This window comes from Papaver somniferum, chromosome 7 (genome assembly GCF_003573695.1).
Source record: "Papaver somniferum cultivar HN1 chromosome 7, ASM357369v1, whole genome shotgun sequence".
NCBI classification, from domain to species: domain Eukaryota; kingdom Viridiplantae; phylum Streptophyta; class Magnoliopsida; order Ranunculales; family Papaveraceae; genus Papaver; species Papaver somniferum.
Genome location: NC_039364.1, coordinates 22,847,810 through 22,874,077, shown reverse-complemented (window position 1 = coordinate 22,874,077; position 26,268 = coordinate 22,847,810). Strand labels below are relative to the sequence as shown.

The following is a 26,268-nucleotide window of genomic DNA, read 5'->3' as shown; positions in this document are numbered from 1 at the left end:
AGGTGATTGGGAAATTACCGTGTCCGTGGTCAGAGTATAAACGAAATTTGTGACATGAAATTGAAAAGGAACATGGCTACCAGGCGCATGTGGATGAACACAAGTCTTCCAAAGCTGACAAATGCGAGAACATCAAACACAACTCTAAGCATAGTCTTCATAGTAAAGGTATGTTTCGTAAAACTGAATCCGACGTTACTTTAATTAAGGGTGATTGTTATGTTTGTAAAATTCCTGGACATACGGCAGTAAAGTGTAGACAACATAAAACCTTAATAAGTAGAAAGTTAATGCTAATTTAGTTGAAACAAAATGAACCATGATGTCGGAAGTTATTTTAATAACCAATGTGAGAGACTGGTGGGTGGACTCTGGAGCCACTAAGTATGTTTGTTGAAACAGAGACCTGTTCACCTCTTATCAGAGGATAAGGGATGTCGAGAAACTCTATATGAGTAACTCATCTGCGACAGAAGTTGCATAAAAGGGAAAGGTCGAGCATAAGTTCATATCTGTAATATTCTCACACTGAATGAAGTTTTCATGTTCCGAGCATATGAAAGAATCTTGTATCTTGTTCTCTTGAAGATGGTAAAAGATTTAAGATCTTAATTAAATGTGGAAAACTTGTTATAACTAAGGGCATTGATTTTTTAGGCAACAGTTATAGGACTTAGGTTCTATATAAGTTTAAAGGAAAATCTGATGAAGTGAACATAGTTGATTCTTGTGCTTTCTTTTGTGTGTCTTTGAATTTTTTGCATGGTAGACTTGGAACCGTAAAGTGATAATTCAATGCATAAACTGCCTAGCATAGGCTACGTACCCAAATTTAGTTTGGATCTTGAACACAAAAGTGGAATGAATATGCTATAAAATCTTTTAGCACAAATGTTCATAGTAATTCTAAGACCTTAGAATTAATTCAGTTAGGCCTAGTTGACATGAGTTCAACCCAAAAACACTATGGTAAAAGATGGTTTATACCTTTCGTGGATGATTGTACGAGGTACTATCTTGTATACTTTCTTAGGGATAAGGATGATGCCTTAGAAGCCTTAAGATGTATAAACTTGAAGTTCAAAACCAATTATAAGCCTTGAACATAAAAACTGTATCCTTAAGAAGATGATAATTGCCATGTTGATTAGTTCAGGATTACCTGCGGCCTTGTGGGGGGAGGCAGTCCTCTTAACTAGTATATCCTGAATATAGTACCCTTAAGGATCAGATGAAACTCCATATGATTTATGGAAAGGTAGATGACCTTCTTATGAATGTGTCAAAGTGTGGGGGTGTTTGACTAAGATTGTCATCCCTTTTACTAAAAGAACTAGATAGAAACCAAAAATGTTGATTGTGTCTTCATATAGGGTATGCTGAGTATACTTCTACATATAGATTTTTGGTTGTGTGTTCTGATTTTTGATACTTTGATGTGATTTCTCTGACTTTGTTGTGAATACTATTACATAATCTAGGGATGTTGAGTTCTTTGAACATGTTTATTCTTAAACTTGTACCTACTTAGAGATGTGTTGTTGATCCCCTAGATTTATTTTCAAATAGTCAGAACTTATCTTAAAGGAAGATGAAGTTAAGGTTGAGCCTAAGAGAAGTAAAACAATTAGACTTGAGACTTTTTATGAAGCCGACTTCATAACATGCCTAGCTTAGTCTAAGCCCTGGACTTGTAAAGAAGCCTTGATATCTACTGAAACCCCATTCTGGTAAGAAGCTTCATTTAGTGAAATGGACTCAGTCCGTCGGAACCTGACTTGGGAGGTTTATAGTTTACCTCCAGAGAGTAAGACCATGAGATGTAAATGAGTCTTTAAGAGGAAACATTAGGTATATGGAAATGTGGAAAAATATTAGGATAAGTTGGTAGCTAAAGGCTATAAACTAAAAGAAGGTGTATATTTCCTTGATTCTTATTCAAATGTGACGGGATTTACTTCCGTTGAGATGCTAATTGTTATTGTTGTCATAAACAAATTAGAGATACATCAGATGGATGTTAAGATAGCTTTTCTAAAATCGTGAATTAGATAAAGAAATTTACATAGACCAACCTGAGGACTTTGTAGTGAAAGGTTATGATGACAAAGTTTGTAAGTTGAACAAAATTTTGTATGGTTTATAAAATAAGCACGTAAACAGTGACATGAAAATTTGATCATGTGATAATGTGTAGTGGATTTAAGTTAATGAATCTGACAAGTATATTTACAAGTAACTTGTTAAGGATGCATGTGTGATTGTATGATTGTATGTTGATGATATACTTATACTTGATACAAACATAGATGTGATTAATTCCACTAAAAACATGCGCTGAAGGAGAACGTTGACTTGAAAGACTTAGGCCCCGTTGAAGTAATCTTAGGGATGAGGATTAGAAAATAATCTAACATATGTAGTCTTAGTCATTCTCATTATGTTGAATTTGTACTTAAGAGATACAATCAGTGTGATTGTAAGCCTGCTTGTACCCCGTACTATTATTCTAGTAGACTCAAGAAAAAAGGGTAATGGAGTATCTTAACTTGAATACTCAAGAGTTATAGGATGTCTGATGAATTTAATGAACTGTAAGAGTCCAGACATTGCCTATATTGTGAGTAAGTTAAGTAGATATAATTGTAGTCCAGAGCAATAGCATTCATATGCACTGAGTAGAGTATTATGGTACCTAAAATACTATATTACCTTTTATTTGATTTATGAAAAGTATCTTGCTATCCTTGAGGGACTTTGTGATGTAAACTGGATAGTTGACTCAGAGGAGTCTGAGTCTACGAGTAGATATGTTTCACTCTAGCATGAGGGTTTGTTTTTGGAAGATTTACAAACAAACATATATTTCTCAATTCATTACGGAATCTGAGAGTATTGAGTTAGATAAAGCACGAGAGGGGGCCGAGTGCCTAAGATGCTTTTTAGAAGACATTCCTCTCTGGCATAGGCATGTGCCAGCTATATCTATACATTGTGTTAGCCAAACTATAATAGCTAAAGCTGATGATTGGATAAAGTCCAAGGAGAATATCGCGCTACCTTTGACGAATGGTTTATCCCAAGAGATAGTTAGAAATGCATCGAGGGGGAAGGGGCTTAAGCTCATAAATTAAACTTGCCATGAAGGATACTCAACCTTGCTGACTGGAGATCCCAAGATCAATGTTTCGAATGAGACAACTAATTTGTGGTGGGTAAAGGTAAACACTATCAGAGAATTTTATTCTCTGTCCCTTCCCTATGGTGTAGACGTGATAGTGTGACTGCATGTGAAGGATGACTTTTAAGAAGTCTTAATGAGTTCTATAGTTTCAATTTAAGATTGAAGTGGGGTGTAGCAGTAACACTCTTTATGTAAACTCACCTATCTGAATGAGGAAGTGGGCCGCTTCCTATGAGAATATGAGCTTTGATTCTCTAGAGCATTCTGAGAAACAGGATATGTCCAGGGCCAAATTGGACAAAACGGCACGAGCTTGGAAGCAATCTTGGAGATATCACCCATGGTTGTTATCACGAATTACATCAAATGCTAGCAGTTCAAGACATAGTTCACTGTCTCTAGCAAGTAATTCCGGTAATATCTCACTAAGCAAAGGTTCAAGACCTCATGGACACCTCTGCCTAAAATGGTATTTCCTGCGCATTTTATGTGATTTTCGTTTTGATGGTTTTGGTATTACTGGAACTTAGGACCTAAAGGTCACTAAGGATTCACTAGTTCATGCTTTTTCACTTTGGTGAAAGATACCTATAGTCTCACCATGTGAGAACTAAAGATGAAAGCTCTCAATACTATTATGATTTATGCAATCCATAGTATGACCCTGGGGTAAGCACACTTTTGTGTGAGGGAGAGGACGAAGAAATGACTAGTATGATTTCAACACTTGCACGATCAGTCTGTTTGGATCGTGAGGTTGGGATGTTGATTTACCAAGATCTATCTGTGTTTTCATGTTTTATTGAGTTTTCATTCATGTGGGGGAATGTTGGAAAACGATTAATAAAAAATAATTTTTTTAAAGTTTTAATAAACAATTATATTTTATTGTTTTCTTTTGTGAATGAAACTTATTAGTCCCACATTGTGGAGTTTCCAATTTTTAATAGTTTTAAGAAACTATATATACCTTTTAGTCCCACATCGGAGAGTTTTTCTTCTTAAGTTGTATTTTTCAATTATATAAACAAATTCACTACTTTTGTAAAATCTATGGGAAAGGGGTTGCTCTATATTTAGAGGGACCCCTAAGGGAAAAAATATTTTATATTGTTTTCTCAAGTGTTCGAGATTTTTCCTTTATGGTTTTTTCGGAGTTGCCAAGCTCAAGTTGAGCTCAAATCGATCACTTCCATTATAAAGGAGCTAAGTATCAATAATTTTTGCTTATTTGATTTTTCTTTGTTTTTGATTATTGGACCCAACAATCTTAAGACATTAGTATTTGTAATAATAAAAAAATGATTGGTTGGTTTGTGAATCATGGATGTTAATTGTGGAGTGAAAAACAAAAACGAAGTTTTGGTCAGCTGTAGAGTTTCGAGTTTATCTCTTAACCTAGAAGGAATTTCGATGAACCCTTTTGACACAAAGTAGTAGACATCCTGATAGTTACCGCGTAAAATTTCAGAAATTTTGGACTTGTAAAAGTATTTTTTTGATATTTTACAAAACTGAGAAACATTCCTGAAAAATTCTGACGGGCAGAATTTTGTTGTTAACTAAAGTAGTTTTTATGGGGTAACCATGAGTTTTTTGATATGGTGGTTTAAACGAAGTTTATAAATCTAGATATTATCTTCAAAACTCATATTTTATCTGAACTAAGGTTTGTGAGATATGGTGTATTAGGTGATTGGGAAATTACCGTGTCCGTGGTCAGAGTATAAACGAAATTTGTGACATGAAATTGAAAAGGAACATGGCTACCAGGCGCATGTGGATGAACACAAGTCTTCCAAAGCTGACAAATGCGAGAACATCAAACACAACTCTAAGCATAGTCTTCATAGTAAAGGTATGTTTCGTAAAACTGAATCCGGCGTTACTTTAATTAAGGGTGATTGTTATGTTTGTAAAATTCCTGGCCATACGGCAGTAAAGTGTAGACAACATAAAATCTTAATAAGTAGAAAGTTAATGCTAATTTAGTTGAAACAAAATGAACCATGATGTCGGAAGTTATTTTAATAACCAATGTGAGAGACTGGTGGGTGGACTCTGGAGCCACTAAGTATGTTTGTTGAAACAGAGACCTGTTCACCTCTTATCAGAGGATAAGGGATGTCGAGAAACTCTATATGAGTAACTCATCTGCGACAGAAGTTGCATAAAAGGGAAAGGTCGAGCATAAGTTCATATCTGTAATATTCTCACACTGAATGAAGTTTTCATGTTCCGAGCATATGAAAGAATCTTGTATCTTGTTCTCTTGAAGATGGTAAAAGATTTAAGATCTTAATTAAATGTGGAAAACTTGTTATAACTAAGGGCATTGATTTTTTAGGCAACGGTTATATGACTTAGGTTCTATATAAGTTTAAAGGAAAATCTGATGAAGTGAACATAGTTGATTCTTGTGCTTTCTTTTGTGTGTCTTTGAATTTTTTGCATGGTAGACTTGGAACCGTAAAGTGATAAGTCAATGCATAAACTGCCTAGCATAGGCTACGTACCCAAATTTAGTTTGGATCTTGAACACAAAAGTGGAATGAATATGCTATAAAATCTTTTAGCACAAATGTTCATAGTAATTCTAAGACCTTAGAATTAATTCAGTTAGGCCTAGTTGACATGAGTTCAACCCAAAAACACTATGGTAAAAGATGGTTTATACCTTTCGTGGATGATTGTACGAGGTACTATCTTGTATACTTTCTTAGGGATAAGGATGATGCCTTAGAAGCCTTAAGATGTATAAACTTGAAGTTCAAAACCAATTATAAGCCTTGAACATAAAAACTGTATCCTTAAGAAGATGATAATTGCCATGTTGATTAGTTCAGGATTACCTGCGGCCTTGTGGGGGGAGGCAGTCCTCTTAACTAGTATATCCTGAATATAGTACCCTTAAGGATCAGATGAAACTCCATATGATTTATGGAAAGGTAGATGACCTTCTTATGAATGTGTCAAAGTGTGGGGGTGTTTGACTAAGATTGTCATCCCTTTTACTAAAAGAACTAGATAGAAACCAAAAATGTTGATTGTGTCTTCATATAGGGTATGCTGAGTATACTTCTACATATAGATTTTTGGTTGTGTGTTCTGATTTTTGATACTTTGATGTGATTTCTCTGACTTTGTTGTGAATACTATTACATAATCTAGGGATGTTGAGTTCTTTGAACATGTTTATTCTTAAACTTGTACCTACTTAGAGATGTGTTGTTGATCCCCTAGATTTATTTTCAAATAGTCAGAACTTATCTTAAAGGAAGATGAAGTTAAGGTTGAGCCTAAGAGAAGTAAAACAATTAGACTTGAGACTTTTTATGAAGCCGACTTCATAACATGCTTAGCTTAGTCTAAGCCCTGGACTTGTAAAGAATCCTTGATATCTACTGAAACCCCATTCTGGTAAGAAGCTTCATTTAGTGAAATGGACTCAGTTCGTCGGAACCTGACTTGGGAGGTTTATAGTTTACCTTCAGAGAGTAAGACCATGAGATGTAAATGAGTCTTTAAGATGAAACATTAGGTATATGGAACTGTGGAAAAATATTAGGATAAGTTGGTAGCTAAAGGCTATAAACTAAAGAAGGTGTATATTTCCTTGATTTTTATTCACATGTGACGAGATTTACTTCCATTGAGATGCTAATTGTTATTGCTGTCATAAACAAATTAGAGATACATCAGATGGATGTTAAGACAGCTTTTCTAAAATCGTGAATTAGATAAAGAAATTTACATAGACCATCCTGAGGACTTTGTAGTGAAAGGTTATGATGACAAAGTTTGTAAGTTGAACAAAATTTTGTATGGTTTATAAAATAAGCACGTAAACAGTGACATGAAAATTTGATCATGTGATAATGTGTAGTGGATTTAAGTTAATGAATCTGACAAGTATATTTACAAGTAACTTGTTAAGGATGCATGTGTGATTGTATGATTGTATGTTGATGATATACTTATACTTGATACAAACATAGATGTGATTAATTCCACTAAAAACATGCGCTGAAGGAGAACGTTGACTTGAAAGACTTAGGCCCCGTTGAAGTAATCTTAGGGATGAGGATTAGAAAATAATCTAACATATGTAGTCTTAGTCATTCTCATTATGTTGAATTTGTACTTAAGAGATACAATCAGTGTGATTGTAAGCCTGCTTGTACCCCGTACTATTATTCTAGTAGACTCAAGAAAAAAGGGTAATGGAGTATCTTAACTTGAATACTCAAGAGTTATAGGATGTCTGATGAATTTAATGAACTGTAAGAGTCCAGACATTGCCTATATTGTGAGTAAGTTAAGTAGATATAATTGTAGTCCAGAGCAATAGCATTCATATGCACTGAGTAGAGTATTATGGTACCTAAAATACTATATTACCTTTTATTTGATTTATGAAAAGTATCTTGCTATCCTTGAGGGACTTTGTGATGTAAACTGGATAGTTGACTCAGAGGAGTCTGAGTCTACGAGTAGATATGTTTCACTCTAGCATGAGGGTTTGTTTTTGGAAGATTTACAAACAAACATATATTTCTCAATTCATTACGGAATCTGAGAGTATTGAGTTAGATAAAGCACGAGAGGGGGCCGAGTGCCTAAGATGCTTTTTAGAAGACATTCCTCTCTGGCATAGGCATGTGCCAGCTATATCTATACATTGTGTTAGCCAAACTATAATAGCTAAAGCTGATGATTGGATAAAGTCCAAGGAGAATATCGCGCTACCTTTGACGAATGGTTTATCCCAAGAGATAGTTAGAAATGCATCGAGGGGGAAGGGGCTTAAGCTCATAAATTAAACTTGCCATGAAGGATACTCAACCTTGCTGACTGGAGATCCCAAGATCAATGTTTCGAATGAGACAACTAATTTGTGGTGGGTAAAGGTAAACACTATCAGAGAATTTTATTCTCTGTCCCTTCCCTATGGTGTAGACGTGATAGTGTGACTGCATGTGAAGGATGACTTTTAAGAAGTCTTAATGAGTTCTATAGTTTCAATTTAAGATTGAAGTGGGGTGTAGCAGTAACACTCTTTATGTAAACTCACCTATCTGAATGAGGAAGTGGGCCGCTTCCTATGAGAATATGAGCTTTGATTCTCTAGAGCATTCTGAGAAACAGGATATGTCCAGGGCCAAATTGGACAAAACGGCACGAGCTTGGAAGCAATCTTGGAGATATCACCCATGGTTGTTATCACGAATTACATCAAATGCTAGCAGTTCAAGACATAGTTCACTGTCTCTAGCAAGTAATTCCGGTAATATCTCACTAAGCAAAGGTTCAAGACCTCATGGACACCTCTGCCTAAAATGGTATTTCCTGCGCATTTTATGTGATTTTCGTTTTGATGGTTTTGGTATTACTGGAACTTAGGACCTAAAGGTCACTAAGGATTCACTAGTTCATGCTTTTTCACTTTGGTGAAAGATACCTATAGTCTCACCATGTGAGAACTAAAGATGAAAGCTCTCAATACTATTATGATTTATGCAATCCATAGTATGACCCTGGGGTAAGCACACTTTTGTGTGAGGGAGAGGACGAAGAAATGACTAGTATGATTTCAACACTTGCACGATCAGTCTGTTTGGATCGTGAGGTTGGGATGTTGATTTACCAAGATCTATCTGTGTTTTCATGTTTTATTGAGTTTTCATTCATGTGGGGGAATGTTGGAAAACGATTAATAAAAAATAATTTTTTTAAAGTTTTAATAAACAATTATATTTTATTGTTTTCTTTTGTGAATGAAACTTATTAGTCCCACATTGTGGAGTTTCCAATTTTTAATAGTTTTAAGAAACTATATATACCTTTTAGTCCCACATCGGAGAGTTTTTCTTCTTAAGTTGTATTTTTCAATTATATAAACAAATTCACTACTTTTGTAAAATCTATGGGAAAGGGGTTGCTCTATATTTAGAGGGACCCCTAAGGGAAAAAATATTTTATATTGTTTTCTCAAGTGTTCGAGATTTTTCCTTTATGGTTTTTTCGGAGTTGCCAAGCTCAAGTTGAGCTCAAATCGATCACTTCCATTATAAAGGAGCTAAGTATCAATAATTTTTGCTTATTTGATTTTTCTTTGTTTTTGATTATTGGACCCAACAATCTTAAGACATTAGTATTTGTAATAATAAAAAAATGATTGGTTGGTTTGTGAATCATGGATGTTAATTGTGGAGTGAAAAACAAAAACGAAGTTTTGGTCAGCTGTAGAGTTTCGAGTTTATCTCTTAACCTAGAAGGAATTTCGATGAACCCTTTTGACACAAAGTAGTAGACATCCTGATAGTTACCGCGTAAAATTTCAGAAATTTTGGACTTGTAAAAGTATTTTTTTGATATTTTACAAAACTGAGAAACATTCCTGAAAAATTCTGACGGGCAGAATTTTGTTGTTAACTAAAGTAGTTTTTATGGGGTAACCATGAGTTTTTTGATATGGTGGTTTAAACGAAGTTTATAAATCTAGATATTATCTTCAAAACTCATATTTTATCTGAACTAAGGTTTGTGAGATATGGTGTATTAGGTGATTGGGAAATTACCGTGTCCGTGGTCAGAGTATAAACGAAGTTTGTGACATGAAATTGAAAAGGAACATGGCTACCAGGCGCATGTGGATGAACACAAGTCTTCCAAAGCTGACAAAGGCGAGAACATCAAACACAACTCTAAGCATAGTCTTCATAATAAAGGTATGTTTCGTAAAACTGAATCCGACATTACTTTAATTAAGGGTGATTGTTATGTTTGTAAAATTCCTGGCCATACGGCAGTAAAGTATAGACAACGTAAAACCTTAATAAGTAGAAAGTTAATGCTAATTTAGTTGAAACAAAATGAACCATGATGTCGGAAGTTATTTTAATAACCAATGTGAGAGACTGGTGGGTGGACTCTGGAGCCACTAAGTATGTTTGTTGAAACAGAGACCTGTTCACCTCTTATCAGAGGATAAGGGATGTCGAGAAACTCTATATGAGTAACTCATCTGCGACAGAAGTTGCATAAAAGGGAAAGGTCGAGCATAAGTTCATATCTGTAATATTCTCACACTGAATGAAGTTTTCATGTTCCGAGCATATGAAAGAATCTTGTATCTTGTTCTCTTGAAGATGGTAAAAGATTTAAGATCTTAATTAAATGTGGAAAACTTGTTATAACTAAGGGCATTGATTTTTTAGGCAACGGTTATATGACTTAGGTTCTATATAAGTTTAAAGGAAAATCTGATGAAGTGAACATAGTTGATTCTTGTGCTTTCTTTTGTGTGTCTTTGAATTTTTTGCATGGTAGACTTGGAACCGTAAAGTGATAAGTCAATGCATAAACTGCCTAGCATAGGCTACGTACCCAAATTTAGTTTGGATCTTGAACACAAAAGTGGAATGAATATGCTATAAAATCTTTTAGCACAAATGTTCATAGTAATTCTAAGACCTTAGAATTAATTCAGTTAGGCCTAGTTGACATGAGTTCAACCCAAAAACACTATGGTAAAAGATGGTTTATACCTTTCGTGGATGATTGTACGAGGTACTATCTTGTATACTTTCTTAGGGATAAGGATGATGCCTTAGAAGCCTTAAGATGTATAAACTTGAAGTTCAAAACCAATTATAAGCCTTGAACATAAAAACTGTATCCTTAAGAAGATGATAATTGCCATGTTGATTAGTTCAGGATTACCTGCGGCCTTGTGGGGGGAGGCAGTCCTCTTAACTAGTATATCCTGAATATAGTACCCTTAAGGATCAGATGAAACTCCATATGATTTATGGAAAGGTAGATGACCTTCTTATGAATGTGTCAAAGTGTGGGGGTGTTTGACTAAGATTGTCATCCCTTTTACTAAAAGAACTAGATAGAAACCAAAAATGTTGATTGTGTCTTCATATAGGGTATGCTGAGTATACTTCTACATATAGATTTTTGGTTGTGTGTTCTGATTTTTGATACTTTGATGTGATTTCTCTGACTTTGTTGTGAATACTATTACATAATCTAGGGATGTTGAGTTCTTTGAACATGTTTATTCTTAAACTTGTACCTACTTAGAGATGTGTTGTTGATCCCCTAGATTTATTTTCAAATAGTCAGAACTTATCTTAAAGGAAGATGAAGTTAAGGTTGAGCCTAAGAGAAGTAAAACAATTAGACTTGAGACTTTTTATGAAGCCGACTTCATAACATGCCTAGCTTAGTCTAAGCCCTGGACTTGTAAAGAAGCCTTGATATCTACTGAAACCCCATTCTGGTAAGAAGCTTCATTTAGTGAAATGGACTCAGTCCGTCGGAACCTGACTTGGGAGGTTTATAGTTTACCTCCAGAGAGTAAGACCATGAGATGTAAATGAGTCTTTAAGAGGAAACATTAGGTATATGGAAATGTGGAAAAATATTAGGATAAGTTGGTAGCTAAAGGCTATAAACTAAAAGAAGGTGTATATTTCCTTGATTCTTATTCAAATGTGACGGGATTTACTTCCGTTGAGATGCTAATTGTTATTGTTGTCATAAACAAATTAGAGATACATCAGATGGATGTTAAGATAGCTTTTCTAAAATCGTGAATTAGATAAAGAAATTTACATAGACCAACCTGAGGACTTTGTAGTGAAAGGTTATGATGACAAAGTTTGTAAGTTGAACAAAATTTTGTATGGTTTATAAAATAAGCACGTAAACAGTGACATGAAAATTTGATCATGTGATAATGTGTAGTGGATTTAAGTTAATGAATCTGACAAGTATATTTACAAGTAACTTGTTAAGGATGCATGTGTGATTGTATGATTGTATGTTGATGATATACTTATACTTGATACAAACATAGATGTGATTAATTCCACTAAAAACATGCGCTGAAGGAGAACGTTGACTTGAAAGACTTAGGCCCCGTTGAAGTAATCTTAGGGATGAGGATTAGAAAATAATCTAACATATGTAGTCTTAGTCATTCTCATTATGTTGAATTTGTACTTAAGAGATACAATCAGTGTGATTGTAAGCCTGCTTGTACCCCGTACTATTATTCTAGTAGACTCAAGAAAAAAGGGTAATGGAGTATCTTAACTTGAATACTCAAGAGTTATAGGATGTCTGATGAATTTAATGAACTGTAAGAGTCCAGACATTGCCTATATTGTGAGTAAGTTAAGTAGATATAATTGTAGTCCAGAGCAATAGCATTCATATGCACTGAGTAGAGTATTATGGTACCTAAAATACTATATTACCTTTTATTTGATTTATGAAAAGTATCTTGCTATCCTTGAGGGACTTTGTGATGTAAACTGGATAGTTGACTCAGAGGAGTCTGAGTCTACGAGTAGATATGTTTCACTCTAGCATGAGGGTTTGTTTTTGGAAGATTTACAAACAAACATATATTTCTCAATTCATTACGGAATCTGAGAGTATTGAGTTAGATAAAGCACGAGAGGGGGCCGAGTGCCTAAGATGCTTTTTAGAAGACATTCCTCTCTGGCATAGGCATGTGCCAGCTATATCTATACATTGTGTTAGCCAAACTATAATAGCTAAAGCTGATGATTGGATAAAGTCCAAGGAGAATATCGCGCTACCTTTGACGAATGGTTTATCCCAAGAGATAGTTAGAAATGCATCGAGGGGGAAGGGGCTTAAGCTCATAAATTAAACTTGCCATGAAGGATACTCAACCTTGCTGACTGGAGATCCCAAGATCAATGTTTCGAATGAGACAACTAATTTGTGGTGGGTAAAGGTAAACACTATCAGAGAATTTTATTCTCTGTCCCTTCCCTATGGTGTAGACGTGATAGTGTGACTGCATGTGAAGGATGACTTTTAAGAAGTCTTAATGAGTTCTATAGTTTCAATTTAAGATTGAAGTGGGGTGTAGCAGTAACACTCTTTATGTAAACTCACCTATCTGAATGAGGAAGTGGGCCGCTTCCTATGAGAATATGAGCTTTGATTCTCTAGAGCATTCTGAGAAACAGGATATGTCCAGGGCCAAATTGGACAAAACGGCACGAGCTTGGAAGCAATCTTGGAGATATCACCCATGGTTGTTATCACGAATTACATCAAATGCTAGCAGTTCAAGACATAGTTCACTGTCTCTAGCAAGTAATTCCGGTAATATCTCACTAAGCAAAGGTTCAAGACCTCATGGACACCTCTGCCTAAAATGGTATTTCCTGCGCATTTTATGTGATTTTCGTTTTGATGGTTTTGGTATTACTGGAACTTAGGACCTAAAGGTCACTAAGGATTCACTAGTTCATGCTTTTTCACTTTGGTGAAAGATACCTATAGTCTCACCATGTGAGAACTAAAGATGAAAGCTCTCAATACTATTATGATTTATGCAATCCATAGTATGACCCTGGGGTAAGCACACTTTTGTGTGAGGGAGAGGACGAAGAAATGACTAGTATGATTTCAACACTTGCACGATCAGTCTGTTTGGATCGTGAGGTTGGGATGTTGATTTACCAAGATCTATCTGTGTTTTCATGTTTTATTGAGTTTTCATTCATGTGGGGGAATGTTGGAAAACGATTAATAAAAAATAATTTTTTTAAAGTTTTAATAAACAATTATATTTTAATGTTTTCTTTTGTGAATGAAACTTATTAGTCCCACATTGTGGAGTTTCCAATTTTTAATAGTTTTAAGAAACTATATATACCTTTTAGTCCCACATCGGAGAGTTTTTCTTCTTAAGTTGTATTTTTCAATTATATAAACAAATTCACTATTTTTGTAAAATCTATGGGAAAGGGGTTGCTCTATATTTAGAGGGACCCCTAAGGGAAAAAATATTTTATATTGTTTTCTCAAGTGTTCGAGATTTTTCCTTTATGGTTTTTTCGGAGTTGCCAAACTCAAGTTGAGCATCTACTACATATGCTAGTAGTAGGTGTAGTAGAGTGTTTTATCCTGGAGATATCCGTCCTGTGAGGGCTATAGCATCACTCTTTAGTGTAGCCGGACGCTAATGTCTTAAGGGCAACGTGTTGAACACGTGACTCAATCTGTTTTTCTAAAATTTTGCCTTGTTGCTGTTGCGGAGATATGGGAGCTCGTCCGTTTCATCAAATCGATCACTTCTATTATAAAGAAGCTAAGTATCAATAACTTTTGCTTATTTGATTTTTCTTTGTTTTTGATTATTGGACCCTAACAGTTGTCATTAAGAGACCTGTTCATTGGGTTTTCTTCACAGGTGAAGCAATATTTGTGAATTTTTAGTACATCTTAAATACTTAGAAATCATGCTGAAGCAATATTTGACATCCTAAATTAATTTTGGTTATCTCCCAAGTGATGTATCACTAATTCTCTGGTCACTTCATTTTGCAATTTGTTTAGGAATGGAAGCTCATTTGATGACATTTGAGGTTGGAGCTGTGTTTGAAGATGAAAAATGGCAAGCGCCTGTTTACTGTTTCGAGTCCGGTGAGCAAGCAGATGATAGCCCAAAACTTAAGTCGTCCGTGGTTGGAAATAGTGATTCAGAGGAATTTTGAGAGGCCGAGGGAAGCTCCCCACGAGAGTTAATTATTCTTCCTTGTCTCCTCAAATCGTTCTTATGGAACTTAATTTGATGTTCCTGTAAAATCATACCATGTGTATTTATTTTCTACTTTGTTTTCATTGGCCATTGCCACTTGAAGCAGGAGACGAAAATGTTTAATCCTCCTTTCATTTTTATGGAATGAATCAAGAAGGCAGTTTGTTTCATTAATGACATTCTCTATTGCGTTCTTGACAATGAAAAAAAAAACACGATTAAATGGCATCAGAAGATAAAAAATCATAAAAAGACTGGCTTGGCTTGGCATGGCAAGAAAGTGGTTCATATATGGTGAAACATGCCCATTGCAACGTGTCATGCCAAGACACGATTTTTATTAGGCAAACTTTTATCTTCAACTGCAGCTGTGGGGTAGAAGAAGCATCAATCTCCTCAACTACCCTTTATTCCACACTAATTATCAGCAAACCAAAATTCACTTTGAGATAATCGAAAATGGTCTCTGCTTCCATTTCTTCACTTTACTCTTTCATGTTCTTCTTCTCTTTGTTATTCATCTCTGTCTCCGTCTCCTCATCCAGAATCATCCAATCCAGTGACCCAACACCAACACCATGGCCACATCAATTCCACTCAATCCTAGTGATGAATTTCAGTGGATCAAATGAAATCATAAATCTCTGGTATGATTGGACCAATGGAAGAAACTTCAACATTATCCAGAAACAACTCGGTGGGATTACATATGATTGTGAATGGAATAATGGGACTTCATTTTTCTGGACAAGTGATAAGAAATGTTCAAGTGCTCAGTTACAAGTTGGTATTCTTACACCAAACTGGCTTGATGGTGCAAATTATTTGGGGCAACAAAAAATTGATGGGTTTCTTTGTAATGTCTGGGAGAAAGCTGATTTCATCACCTATTATGAAGATGTTGTCACTAAAAGACCCGTTCACTGGGTTTTCTACACAGGTAATTTTCATTGTTGTTAATATTTGCTTGGAATTCTCATTAAAAAATTGTCTGGGAAATTTTTTATTATTAAATTAAGAATTAAAAAACTTGTAATTTGTTTGATGAATCCTTTGTATGTATGTATGTTCAGTGATAAGTCTATTAGATTGGGGATTTGGGGTCAATAGTTCTGAAGTGATAGCCAATGGCATTCATTGTCTTGATTCAAGACTGACCCAAAATGATTCCAGGGGGAGAAATGTGAAGGTTTCTCTCGATATATGTAACATAAGTCTAACGGGGTACGGTTTACTGGTTTAGCAAACTTAGACACATACACACGCTGTGAGCAATTGATGGGGTCTGGTATTGCACTCATATTGAACTGAGATAGAATTTTGATGGTATGAGTGGTTGTTCAGAGGGGTTTCGCTGTGCATTCAGGTTACCGCTTTAGAACCCCTAGCTCAATGTGGCAGGTCACCACTTCAAATCCCCTTGTTCAAAGTCATTTGGAGGTTTCTTAAGCGGCTCCGATTACTATAATAGGTCCACTGCATAACTGCATTAGTCAGATTGCAAAAAAGAATTGCACTGACACTTAAAAGGTTCCTCCTTGTTAATTTCCATCGATATCTTCCAAGTCAGGTAAGTAACTGTATTGACACCTACATTTGCCATTTTCCGCGCGCAGGAAGGTCAGCTCATGTGATGACATTTGAAGTGGGAGCGGTTTTAGGGGATGAACACTGGCAAGCCCCTTCATATTGTTTTGATGGGACAGAAAAAGAAGATAATGGCTCAGATGGGATTATTGAGAGCTCCATGGAGGGTGTTTTGAGAAGTAAAATGGGGGGTTTGAGCATGTACTTGTAAGCTATAAGTCTACTCGATTTTTTCTGAGAATTAGTTGTAGCTCTGGATCAGACAACTTAGGTTTTTATTTTCTGAAACATAATGTTCTTCTTTCTTCTAATAGTATGTTGTCTCAAGTCATCACATCTCCAAATGACAACTGATAATGGAAGCCTTATTGGAATTTATGGTCTCTGTTAGCATTTTGTGTTTGGCATTTTTAAGTTTATCATCTTGTGGAAGGAGTAAAATGTACTCTTAACCTGTCAGTGATTTTAAATCGTGCCTGGCAGATACATCACCTGAGTATTTCGGTTGCATTGGTTTACAACTGTGTACCTCATAAGCAAACAATCAACAATGCCAGTAGCAGAAAGAGCAAACGTAGATAATAATCTTGCAGACATTTCAAGACAATACATAGCTGGGCAGGGTTTGAGTATCAAACTTGATTAACAACCATTTTTTTGTTTGAGAATGCCATTTTAAGCGTATTACAGAAACTGCCGTCTCGAATCATTCCATGAAGATGAAAGGAAAATTAAACATTTTAATCCTCTCCTTAGAGTGGCATACACCAATGTAAACAAAGTAGCTAGAAGGTAAGTACACTACATTTTGGCATGAGAATCATTCAGTTCAGTCCCTCTTGTTTGAAGCTTCAGTCTAACTCTCAAAATTCCTGAATCAACATTTTTCTTTTAAAAAGATCCTCTGCTGGACCACTGTTATCAACTACAGAGTTAAGTTGCGAGCTATCATCTGCTTGCTCACCGGACTCGAAACAGTAAACAGGCGCTTGCCATTTTGCATCTTCCAGCACAGCTCCAACCTCAAACGTCATCAAATGACCTTCCATTCCTGAACAAATTGTCATATAAACTTTCAAGAGGTAAGCAAACTTAACTCAGGGTTGCCACAATGTGCAAAGAGTAATAACAGGCTCACGGTTGCGAAAATGTTCGAAAATAAAAGTTCATCTGTACAACTGAAAACTTAAACTGATAGAGGAGAATCAATTTCCTCCTTTTGATACCCAGAAAAAGAATTGTTAAATAATAGATTAAGCAAATGAGTTAGAATTACCAGTGTAGAAAGCCCAATGAACAGGTCTCTTAGTGACAACATCTTCATAATACCAAATGAAATCAACTTTCTCCCAGACATTACAAAGAAACCCATCCATTCTTCGTTGTCCCAAATAATTTGCACCATCAAGCCAGTCAGGTGTAAGAATACCAAAACCAACCTTCACGGTTTGGCATTTCTTGTTGGCATCAAGAGTGTAAACAAATTTAGTGCCATTGTTCCATTCTAAGTCATATAGAAGCTCACCCAATTGATTTTGAATGATGTTGAAGTTTCTTCCATTGGGATAATCATACCAGAGATCAAAAATTTGATTTGTACCACTGGTGTTATATATCATAATGGAGTGGAGTTGGGTCTGTTGGTTCAGATATGGAGGAGTTTGTGAGAAATAATAGAATTATTGCCAAGAAAAAGATTGATAGGGAGGTGAGCTTTGTTGCAGAACTAAAAGAAGCAGCCATTGGCATTGGTCTAGTAGAAAGATAAGGAATGCTCTAATGGTTGTTGAGGTGAGAGGAAAATAAAATCTGGTGGAGATTTTATCCAAATGGAAATAGTGATAAGTGACAACCTTTCTCAAGATTGAAAGGGCATAAATGCACTTGTCGCGGCTCAACGTAATCCTGGAAAAGCTATTAAGAACTGTGTCAGACTCAATGTTGAGTCCAGATTTTCTTGGATAAGTTGAGCTGCCACAAGTGCATTTAAGAATAAACAATCAACACTGACATAGTAGAAGAAAATGCACCAGGTATCAAGGGTGAATACTGAATAGAGAATGTCAGCTTAAGCATGTCAAAGAAATTGCATTTCTCGAGTCATCCGACTTATTTAACAGAAATTAAAGGAGCATTAACATTTTAATCTTCTGCTTTAAGTGGCATACACCAATGTAAACAAAGTAGCTAGAAGGTAAATAGACAATATTTGGTATGGTTTTCCAGCTGAGTGCAAGGAACATAAAATTAAGTTCCATGAGAACAATTTAAGGAGAAAAGAAGGAACTATTCCCTCTTGTTTGTTGAAACTTCACTCTACTTCTCAAAGTTCCTTCAACCTCTGAATCAACATTTTTCTTTTAAGAAGATCCACTGCTGAACCATTATTATCAACCAAAGAGTTGATTTGTGAGCTATCACCTGCTTGCTCACCGGACTCGAAACAGTATACAGGCGCTTGCCATTTTTCATCTTCCAGTACAGCTCCAACCTCAAATGTCATCAAATGACCTTCCATTCCTGAATTAATTGTCAGATAAAATATCAAGAAAACAACTGATACATCATCACTTGGGAGATAAGCAATATTAACTTAGGATACCATAATTTTATCAGGAGAAAGGTGCAAAGAGTACTAACAGGCTCACAGTTGCGAAATGTTTGAAAATAAAACTTCACTTGTGCAACTAGAAACTTAAACTGATGCCCAGAAAAAGAATTGTTAAATGCAATATATAACAGATTAAGCAATGAGTTAAGACTGTTAGAATTACCATTGTAGAAAGTCCAATGAACAGGTCTCTTTGTGACAACATCTTCATAATACCAAATGAAATCAACTTTCTCCCAGACATTACAGAGAAACCCATCCATTTTTCTTTGTCCCAAATAATGTGCACCATGAAGAAAATCAGGTGTGAGAATACCCACATCAAACTTCAAGGTTTGGCATTTCTTGTTGGCATCAAGAGTGTATATAAATGAAGTACCATTGTTCCATTCTAAGTCATAAACATGATCACCCAATTGTCTTTGAATGATGTTGAAGTTTCTTCCTTTGGGATAATCATACCAGAGACTGTTTATTTGAAGTGTACCGCTGGTGTTATATATCATAATTGAGTGGAATTGAGGAGGCCATGGTGTTGGAGTTGGGTCTGTTGATTCAGAAATGGTGGAGTTTGTGAGAGATGATAGTATTATTGCCAAAAAAGAGATTACTTTTGTTGCAGAACCAAAACATGCCATTGGTTTGAAGAAGAAAGGTAAAAGGAATGGTACAGGTAGAGAGTGGGGGATAATAAAATCTGGTGGGGAAAGATTTTAGCCTTTTCTTGTAGATAATGATTATGATTAATTTTTACTTTCTACGCAACTACAAACCTGCCTATTATTTTGAAACGGAGGTAGTAGTATTTACTTTCAATTTTTACTAAGGACCACAAGATGTACTAATTTATTTTTAAAACTTTTTTAATGGGTTTTAATACGTAAAAATTGTCAGGAGAGAGAGTCTCCGAGGACCGGGAGACCAAATGAGTCAACCCAACTAAAACACGGTGCTTTCTTTCAACCTTAATCTCTTAATCTTGTCATAAATTTTATCTGCAATTTTTAATTTTTATTCAATGGATCTTGTGGAATTATCTTTTGAAAACTATTCTTTTGTTTTTGTTAATTCTTCTCATCTTTTCAATGGATCTTGTGGAAACATCCTTTGAAATTTTACGGAAGTTTTATTTTAGTCCCATGTCATTTGGTTTTTTGGATGTTTTTAATCGGTTTTTAAGTGCTTCATTGGATCTCGTGGAAACATATGTATGAAAACTTATTCTTTAATCTTTTTTTCTTGCATGGAGTAGGTTTTTTCTCACCTTGCAGTCCTCCAGGACGATTGCTCGTGGATAACCAGTGGTGGATTTCAGAATGTTTGCTTCTGGGAAAATAGTTCATTGGATAGCAGTGGTGCTATCTTTTTCTTGCATGGAGTAGGTTTTTTCTCACCTTGCAGTCCTCCAGGATAATTGCTCGTGGATAACCACTGGTGGATTTCAGAATGTTTGCTTCTGGGAAAATAGTTCATTGGATAGCAGTGGTGCTAATCATCACCCTAGTAATGATTGTTCGTATCAGTAGAATAGTGGATTCATCAGTCCCCACGAAAATCAACAAAACCCAATCGAGTGATCTTCATGAGCATCATGATAGTCAACTGTCCCCACGAAAATCAACAAAACCCAATCGAGTGATCTTCATGAGCATCATGATAGTCAACTGAGAAATTACCTTTTTTAAAACTTTCAAATAACTGAATTCCCTCTAAAATCTTGGAGGGCAATGCTTGGAAGTTACAAAAATCACCGGATGTTTTGTCAATCAGTTACATCACCCATTGCATGGCGCATTTATTGGTGCCACCAGTATACAACTATTACCCTAATAAAAATCCACCTATATCTTCACCAAATCTTTCTCAGTCATAACTACCAATATTTTCCATAACAATTTTAAGCATAAAAAATATTGTCTTACCTTCTTTCAATACCCAGTCGATTATCCTGAGCAACATACTCGGGATTTTAATTCATCTCCACAGATTTATTGGAAGACTATATATGTGTGTACCATTCTAGGAAGCAACACAAACTTTTTTCTAATCTTGTGTAGCACCATAATTCAGAAGGAAAAAAATCATTTCACCATGGCTAAAATCTCAAACTCTTGTGCAATCAAAACCAATGCTTTATCAAGACAACTAAAGAATGCCTCACTGGTGTTACCGACTGAAAGGAGAAGACCTGTTAGATCATCACAAAACATCATTGCAGCTGCGGAGGAATGGACTTATGGGATACTAGGAAAACTTATGCACAAATACAAGATCGATATGAGGGTTATCAAAGAAGAAATTAACTCTCTCTGGAGAAGTTACAGGAACAAACAGATTAGAGTGATGGGTCATAACCTAATGTTGGTTAGGTTAAACAATGATGAAGAAATGGATGAGGTTATCAACAATGGTCCATGGATATAGGAGAGGATTTATTTGTTGTTCAAAAATTTGTTCCTGGCACCTCAGCGAAGGACTATGTCTTTACTCATCAAGTTTTCAATGTACAGTTCAAGTACATCAAGCTTGAACATATGAATGTTGTTGTTATTGATGAAGCTATTGAATTCATGGTAAGGAAGATCTCAACAAAACCATAGAATTGCATACCAAAGTATGGAAACACTGTGAAAGCTAGAGTGGAAATGGATCTCAAAAAACCTTTGTACAGAGGTGGATGGTGGAAGACCGTTAGTGAGAAAGATGTTTGGATCCGCTATCATTGGGAATTACAGACGAAGAATATCTGCGACAATTTTTTTGTTATTGATCATCAAGAGCATAAGTGCATGAAATATCAATGGTTACTATCCCTTGATAGTCAACTGTAGAAGAATATGAAGTTGTTATGCAAAAGGAAAGTGATGTATGTGAAGCAAATGAGGATGAAAGGAGCATGTCTACCTCAATGACTGAAGAATTAGCTAATGAAGAAACAACATATGTGTAGATGGTGGATTTTTGACAAGGGTAAAATCGTAAAAACCTGATTATATGTGCTCCTGATCCGACAATCGGACGAGTATTGAGACTCATGTCTCTCATTAAAGCGTGAAAGCTCATGCCATGAATATCTGACTGAGAAGGCTGTCTCTCAGAGTATATGTAGATGTGTAGTCTCCCAGTTGAGGCCACGGCACATCTCATGAATACTGAGCAATTTCAGTAATTATTTCTGTATAGAATCGAAAGATTGGACGGATCCTAGACAGCATGTATGCTAGTATAGAGCAACACCGTCTTCAGGATGCAACCAAGTTTTCCCTGACTATATAGGAGAAATATGACACTCCAGCAAGTTCATATTGCTCAACTCTCAGATAATTAATGCTCCTAGACAGCATGTCTGCTAGTATAGAGCCATCAATTAATTATCTCTGATCGTAACTGAATATGCAGCTATATTCTACGATTCTTCGAATATTTCGTTACTTCAACTTATGGTTCTTCCCAGCAGAGTTCCATATGTTAGTAATAAATATTCAACGTACGGGCATCTGATCATCGAATAAGCCCTGACTAAAATGGCGGAAGTGTACTTAGCAATAATGCACATACCAGCATCTGAATGCACAAACAAGTATTTCGGAACACGAAGGAACGATGAACCTATGCAAAATATGAAGAAAATAATAATAATAAAATATTAGCAAAGGCGCCAGGGGACTGGGCTCACTAGCCGACCAGTCACGCCGTGACCATACCCACGCCCAATTTTATATTTTATCATATTTTATTATTTTTCCCTAATCTCATGAAAATTCTCTCATTTGAGCAAATCTCATTCGTTTCAAGGAAACTCCCAGTCTCATGGTGTTTCCGCACGCCAAGGAAATAATAAAATTAGGAAAAGGTGTCGCGGGACCAAGCCCACTAGCCGGCCGGCCATGCCCTAGACGTGGTTGGTCCCACACCTCATGGTTCCTTATTATTTTATTATTTCCCTCATTCCATGAAAACTCACTGATTTCATGATATTCCCTAAACACATGAAAAATATCATAAAATTAGGAAAACCTTGGGACCGGGCCCTAGTCGGCCGGTCATGCCCTAGTCGGTCCCACATGCCCCTTATTTTATTATTATTATTTTTTTTGTTTTCCTCATTCCATGAAAACTCCCTGATTTCAACAAAATACATTGGTTTCAACAAAACTCTTGATTTTATGATATTTCCCTAAAATCATGAAAATTACATAACATTGGGAAGAGTGCCCTGAGACCGTGGCCATTGCCGGTCCCTCACTCCATTCCCTATTTTATTTTTCTAATCTCATGGAAATTCCTTAATTTCATGAAATTCTTCAGTTTTTATAGAATTTCCCTCAAATCAGAGAAAAAATACATAAAATTATATAAAATTGGGAAAAGTGTTGCGGGAACGAGCTTGCTAGCTAGCCGGTCATGCCATGGCCGGTCCCACACTTTGCAATCCCCTATTTTATTAACTATTTTTCATCATCTCATGAATTTTTCTTAGTTTCAACAAAACCCTGGATTCTGCATATTTTCTCAAAATGTTGCTCAAACGCGCACCGGAAAATATCAAAACTCTCAAGAATGAGACACGAACACCATGGTGACACGGGAACATCCCCTTGACCGACCAAGGGTGGCCCTAAGGCTTGCAAATATCCGGTCCCACATGTTTTAGTTATTTTGACCTAATTTGCTCAATTGCCCGTATTAGGTCCAAACTCTTTACAAACAATTGAGGGTTTTCTCAAATGACCATCAATTGGTCCCACGACCATCAAGGGCCGGTATCATGACATCTTGGTCGGTCCCTCATCTTTTCATGGCTAGGTTTTACTACCTGTCGTTCACACGAGCATCATTTTAATAAATGATTAAACCAACATTTAATCATTCTTTCACCAACTGGTTTTCAAGAGACTTTGGTATTTTGCTCATTCGAGCATCTGGGTGTTACATGGTAGACTCATCATCCCATGTAGCCAGTCCCTGCTTCGCTCTGCGGTTGATTTTCAATAAAATATCAATTCATTAAAATTAGGGTTTTGAATCCAGAGTTCTGCAAAAAATAATTCTGAACAGACTCAAATATTGATAATTTTATGTTGATCCCATGATCAACACTTTTATTTATTATACTCGGCCCAACAGTCAGTATCTTAAATTAGTATTTTATTTGGTCCTGCTACCAATAATTCATCAAACGAGCAATGTTTGCTCAGACTAGCAATATTTGCTCAAACCGGCAATATTATTTGCTCAGACTAGCAATATTTGCTCAGGGTAAAGAATATTGGTTCAACTATCAATATTCAACAATTCAGCAACACGGTTTGCTCAAGTTATCAATATTTATTTGATAATGAAATTTTTGCCTCAACATGCATGTTTGATCCATGAGTCTCAGAACATTTGCAAATTATGTTCAACTCAGCGATACAAGGATTCATCGTCCCATAAAGTCAGCAACTGACTCCACAATCACGAGACATCAATTGTGTCACATGGGGCATATTAACTAGGGTTTTGGTCTAGCGGTCTACGGCACGTGTGTCTAAACACACGACGAGAATGTGAACAAGTCGTGCAATCAGTTGGAAGATTCAGCAAAGTAGTGGGTGGAAAATTAACCAAGTCCCCACATGATGAGCAACTGGTTTTGACATGATTTCCCACTTCCCCACTCTCTGACTCCAGCAACTGTCACACTTCATGGGATCATGGTGTTTTCAATTTAGAAATAAAAAAGACCTCTAAATCTGGATTGAAGGGGAGAAGAATTTCTCGACAAGTTCATACAGACAATCTTTCGTCTACACAAACTTATGTCTGAGCAATCACTCTCAATTGAGTTAAATTCAATCATTCAGAACTTTCCTGCACTGAATTCACAACACACCTACAATCTCAGATCACCATTGATCCCACAAATTTTTCGGCTTCCTTCCTATAGATCAACCCATCCTCTTTTGTGACTGAATTGACTCTGGAACGACCATTGTTCTTGGTTTAGGCCGGAGTCCTGCATGATTTATCGAACTTAAAGCACTCCCTACTTGCAGTGCATCTATGTGAGGTTCAACATTTCGCTCGGTTCAAGGAGTCTCCACACGGACGTCTCCTCAATTCCGTAAAAACCAGCAAATCGTTTTTCCCCATCTACAGATTGGAGACCACAGTGGGAGATTAATCTCTCGGTTGCAATCTCACGATTTCACAAGATGGCTGGTCTTAGGTCTGGGTTAGTTAGAGGTTCCAATACAAACGACGCTAGCACTAGCAACAACAACAATGAGGATATCCCGGAGACCATTCCGGCCTCTAACACTGACGGTGGTGATGTTAATCCTCCTCACGCTAACACGGAAGGTCATCCTCTGTTCGTCCGACACCCTAAGTAAGTAAGAGGAAACCCACCACCTACCATGGCTGACCTCATCAAAGTGCAAGAAACTTTTGCAAAGAATCAAACTGATATGGCTACAACACAGAATGAGCTGTTTGATTATCTGAAGACTCTCACTGACAAGATGTCAGAGAAAACTCAAGGAAAGGAAAAGGAGAAATCCTCAGATGCTGATCCTGAGGTGGTTCCAATTCATACGGTGGATGGCGACGAATTCCGCAAAGCCGCAGACGATCCATCAGCGAAGGAACCATCAAATTTCAATACTCGGGAAGATTTGGAGCGCCTTTTGGAGAACCGTGGAAAGGATAAGACATCACATGTCCATCGTCACCAGACTCCATGCCCTGCCGCTACGCAAAGGATTCCTATTCCTAAAGGTTATACTTCTCCGACCTTCACTCTGTATGATAGAACTGGCAACGCTCGAGAACATGTCTCTCGTTTTCTGGAAGCCTTGGGGGAACACGAACACAACAATGTTGTTCGCCTCAAGGAATTTTCAAAATCTTTGAAAGGAGGGGAAAACACCTGGTGAAACAACATCGCACCAGGGACTATCAACAATTGGGGAGAAATGATTAATGTCTTCTACATGAAGTACTTTTTTGTGTCAGAAAAAATCACTCTCTCTGATCTTGGAAGAACGTTTCAAAGAGTCAGTGAAAATCCAAATGACTACGTGAAGAGATTCAGAGTCCAGGCCCTGGACTGCCATGATCCAAATGTCACGAAACAACAACTGGTGGACTTGTGCGTCAATGGCATGATCCCGGTCTACAGAGCTTTACTGGAGAATCTTCGTTTCCAGACTTTCTCAGAGCTTCACGAAGCTGCGAAGAGATCGGCAACTATTTCACCTGCTCTATTGGAAAGAGCAAAATCTGCAAAGGCTGAAGAAT

At 36.4% G+C, this 26,268-nt stretch overlaps 3 protein-coding genes across 3 annotated transcripts; 1 reads left to right on the top strand and 2 right to left on the bottom strand.

The window, feature by feature from the left end:
• Nucleotides 1-15,171: 15,171 nt before the first annotated feature.
• Nucleotides 15,172-16,751, top strand: LOC113296692 (uncharacterized protein At4g14100-like). Its single transcript, XM_026545009.1, has 2 exons — nt 15,172-15,726; nt 16,403-16,751. Exons 1-2 carry the CDS (start codon nt 15,246-15,248, stop codon nt 16,582-16,584), a joined length of 663 nt encoding a protein of 220 aa, XP_026400794.1. The 5' UTR covers nt 15,172-15,245; the 3' UTR covers nt 16,585-16,751.
• A 125-nt stretch (nt 16,752-16,876) lies between these two features.
• LOC113296693 (uncharacterized protein At4g14100-like) lies at nt 16,877-18,142 on the bottom strand. The gene is made up of 2 exons (XM_026545010.1): nt 17,650-18,142; nt 16,877-17,424 (listed from the first exon to the last, which is right to left on the bottom strand). The coding sequence occupies exons 1-2, from the start codon at nt 17,990-17,992 to the stop codon at nt 17,237-17,239; spliced, it is 531 nt and encodes a 176-aa protein (XP_026400795.1). The 5' UTR covers nt 17,993-18,142; the 3' UTR covers nt 16,877-17,236.
• A 277-nt stretch (nt 18,143-18,419) lies between these two features.
• Nucleotides 18,420-19,662, bottom strand: LOC113296691 (uncharacterized protein At4g14100-like). The gene is made up of 2 exons (XM_026545008.1): nt 19,148-19,662; nt 18,420-18,893 (listed from the first exon to the last, which is right to left on the bottom strand). Exons 1-2 carry the CDS (start codon nt 19,620-19,622, stop codon nt 18,697-18,699), a joined length of 672 nt encoding a protein of 223 aa, XP_026400793.1. The 5' UTR covers nt 19,623-19,662; the 3' UTR covers nt 18,420-18,696.
• Between the last annotated feature and the right edge of the window lie 6,606 nt (nt 19,663-26,268).

Coding starts and splice junctions, on each gene's coding strand:
- LOC113296692 (XM_026545009.1), top strand. CDS start 15,246: ATGGTCTCTGCTTCCATTTCTTCACTTTACTCTTTCATGTTCTTCTTC. Junction 15,727..16,402: donor TCACTGGGTTTTCTACACAG/GTAATTTTCATT, acceptor TTCCGCGCGCAG/GAAGGTCAGCTCATGTGATG.
- LOC113296693 (XM_026545010.1), bottom strand. CDS start 17,992: ATGATATATAACACCAGTGGTACAAATCAAATTTTTGATCTCTGGTAT. Junction 17,425..17,649: donor TCATTGGGCTTTCTACACTG/GTAATTCTAACT, acceptor CAATTTGTTCAG/GAATGGAAGGTCATTTGATG.
- LOC113296691 (XM_026545008.1), bottom strand. CDS start 19,622: ATGGCATGTTTTGGTTCTGCAACAAAAGTAATCTCTTTTTTGGCAATA. Junction 18,894..19,147: donor TCATTGGACTTTCTACAATG/GTAATTCTAACA, acceptor CAATTAATTCAG/GAATGGAAGGTCATTTGATG.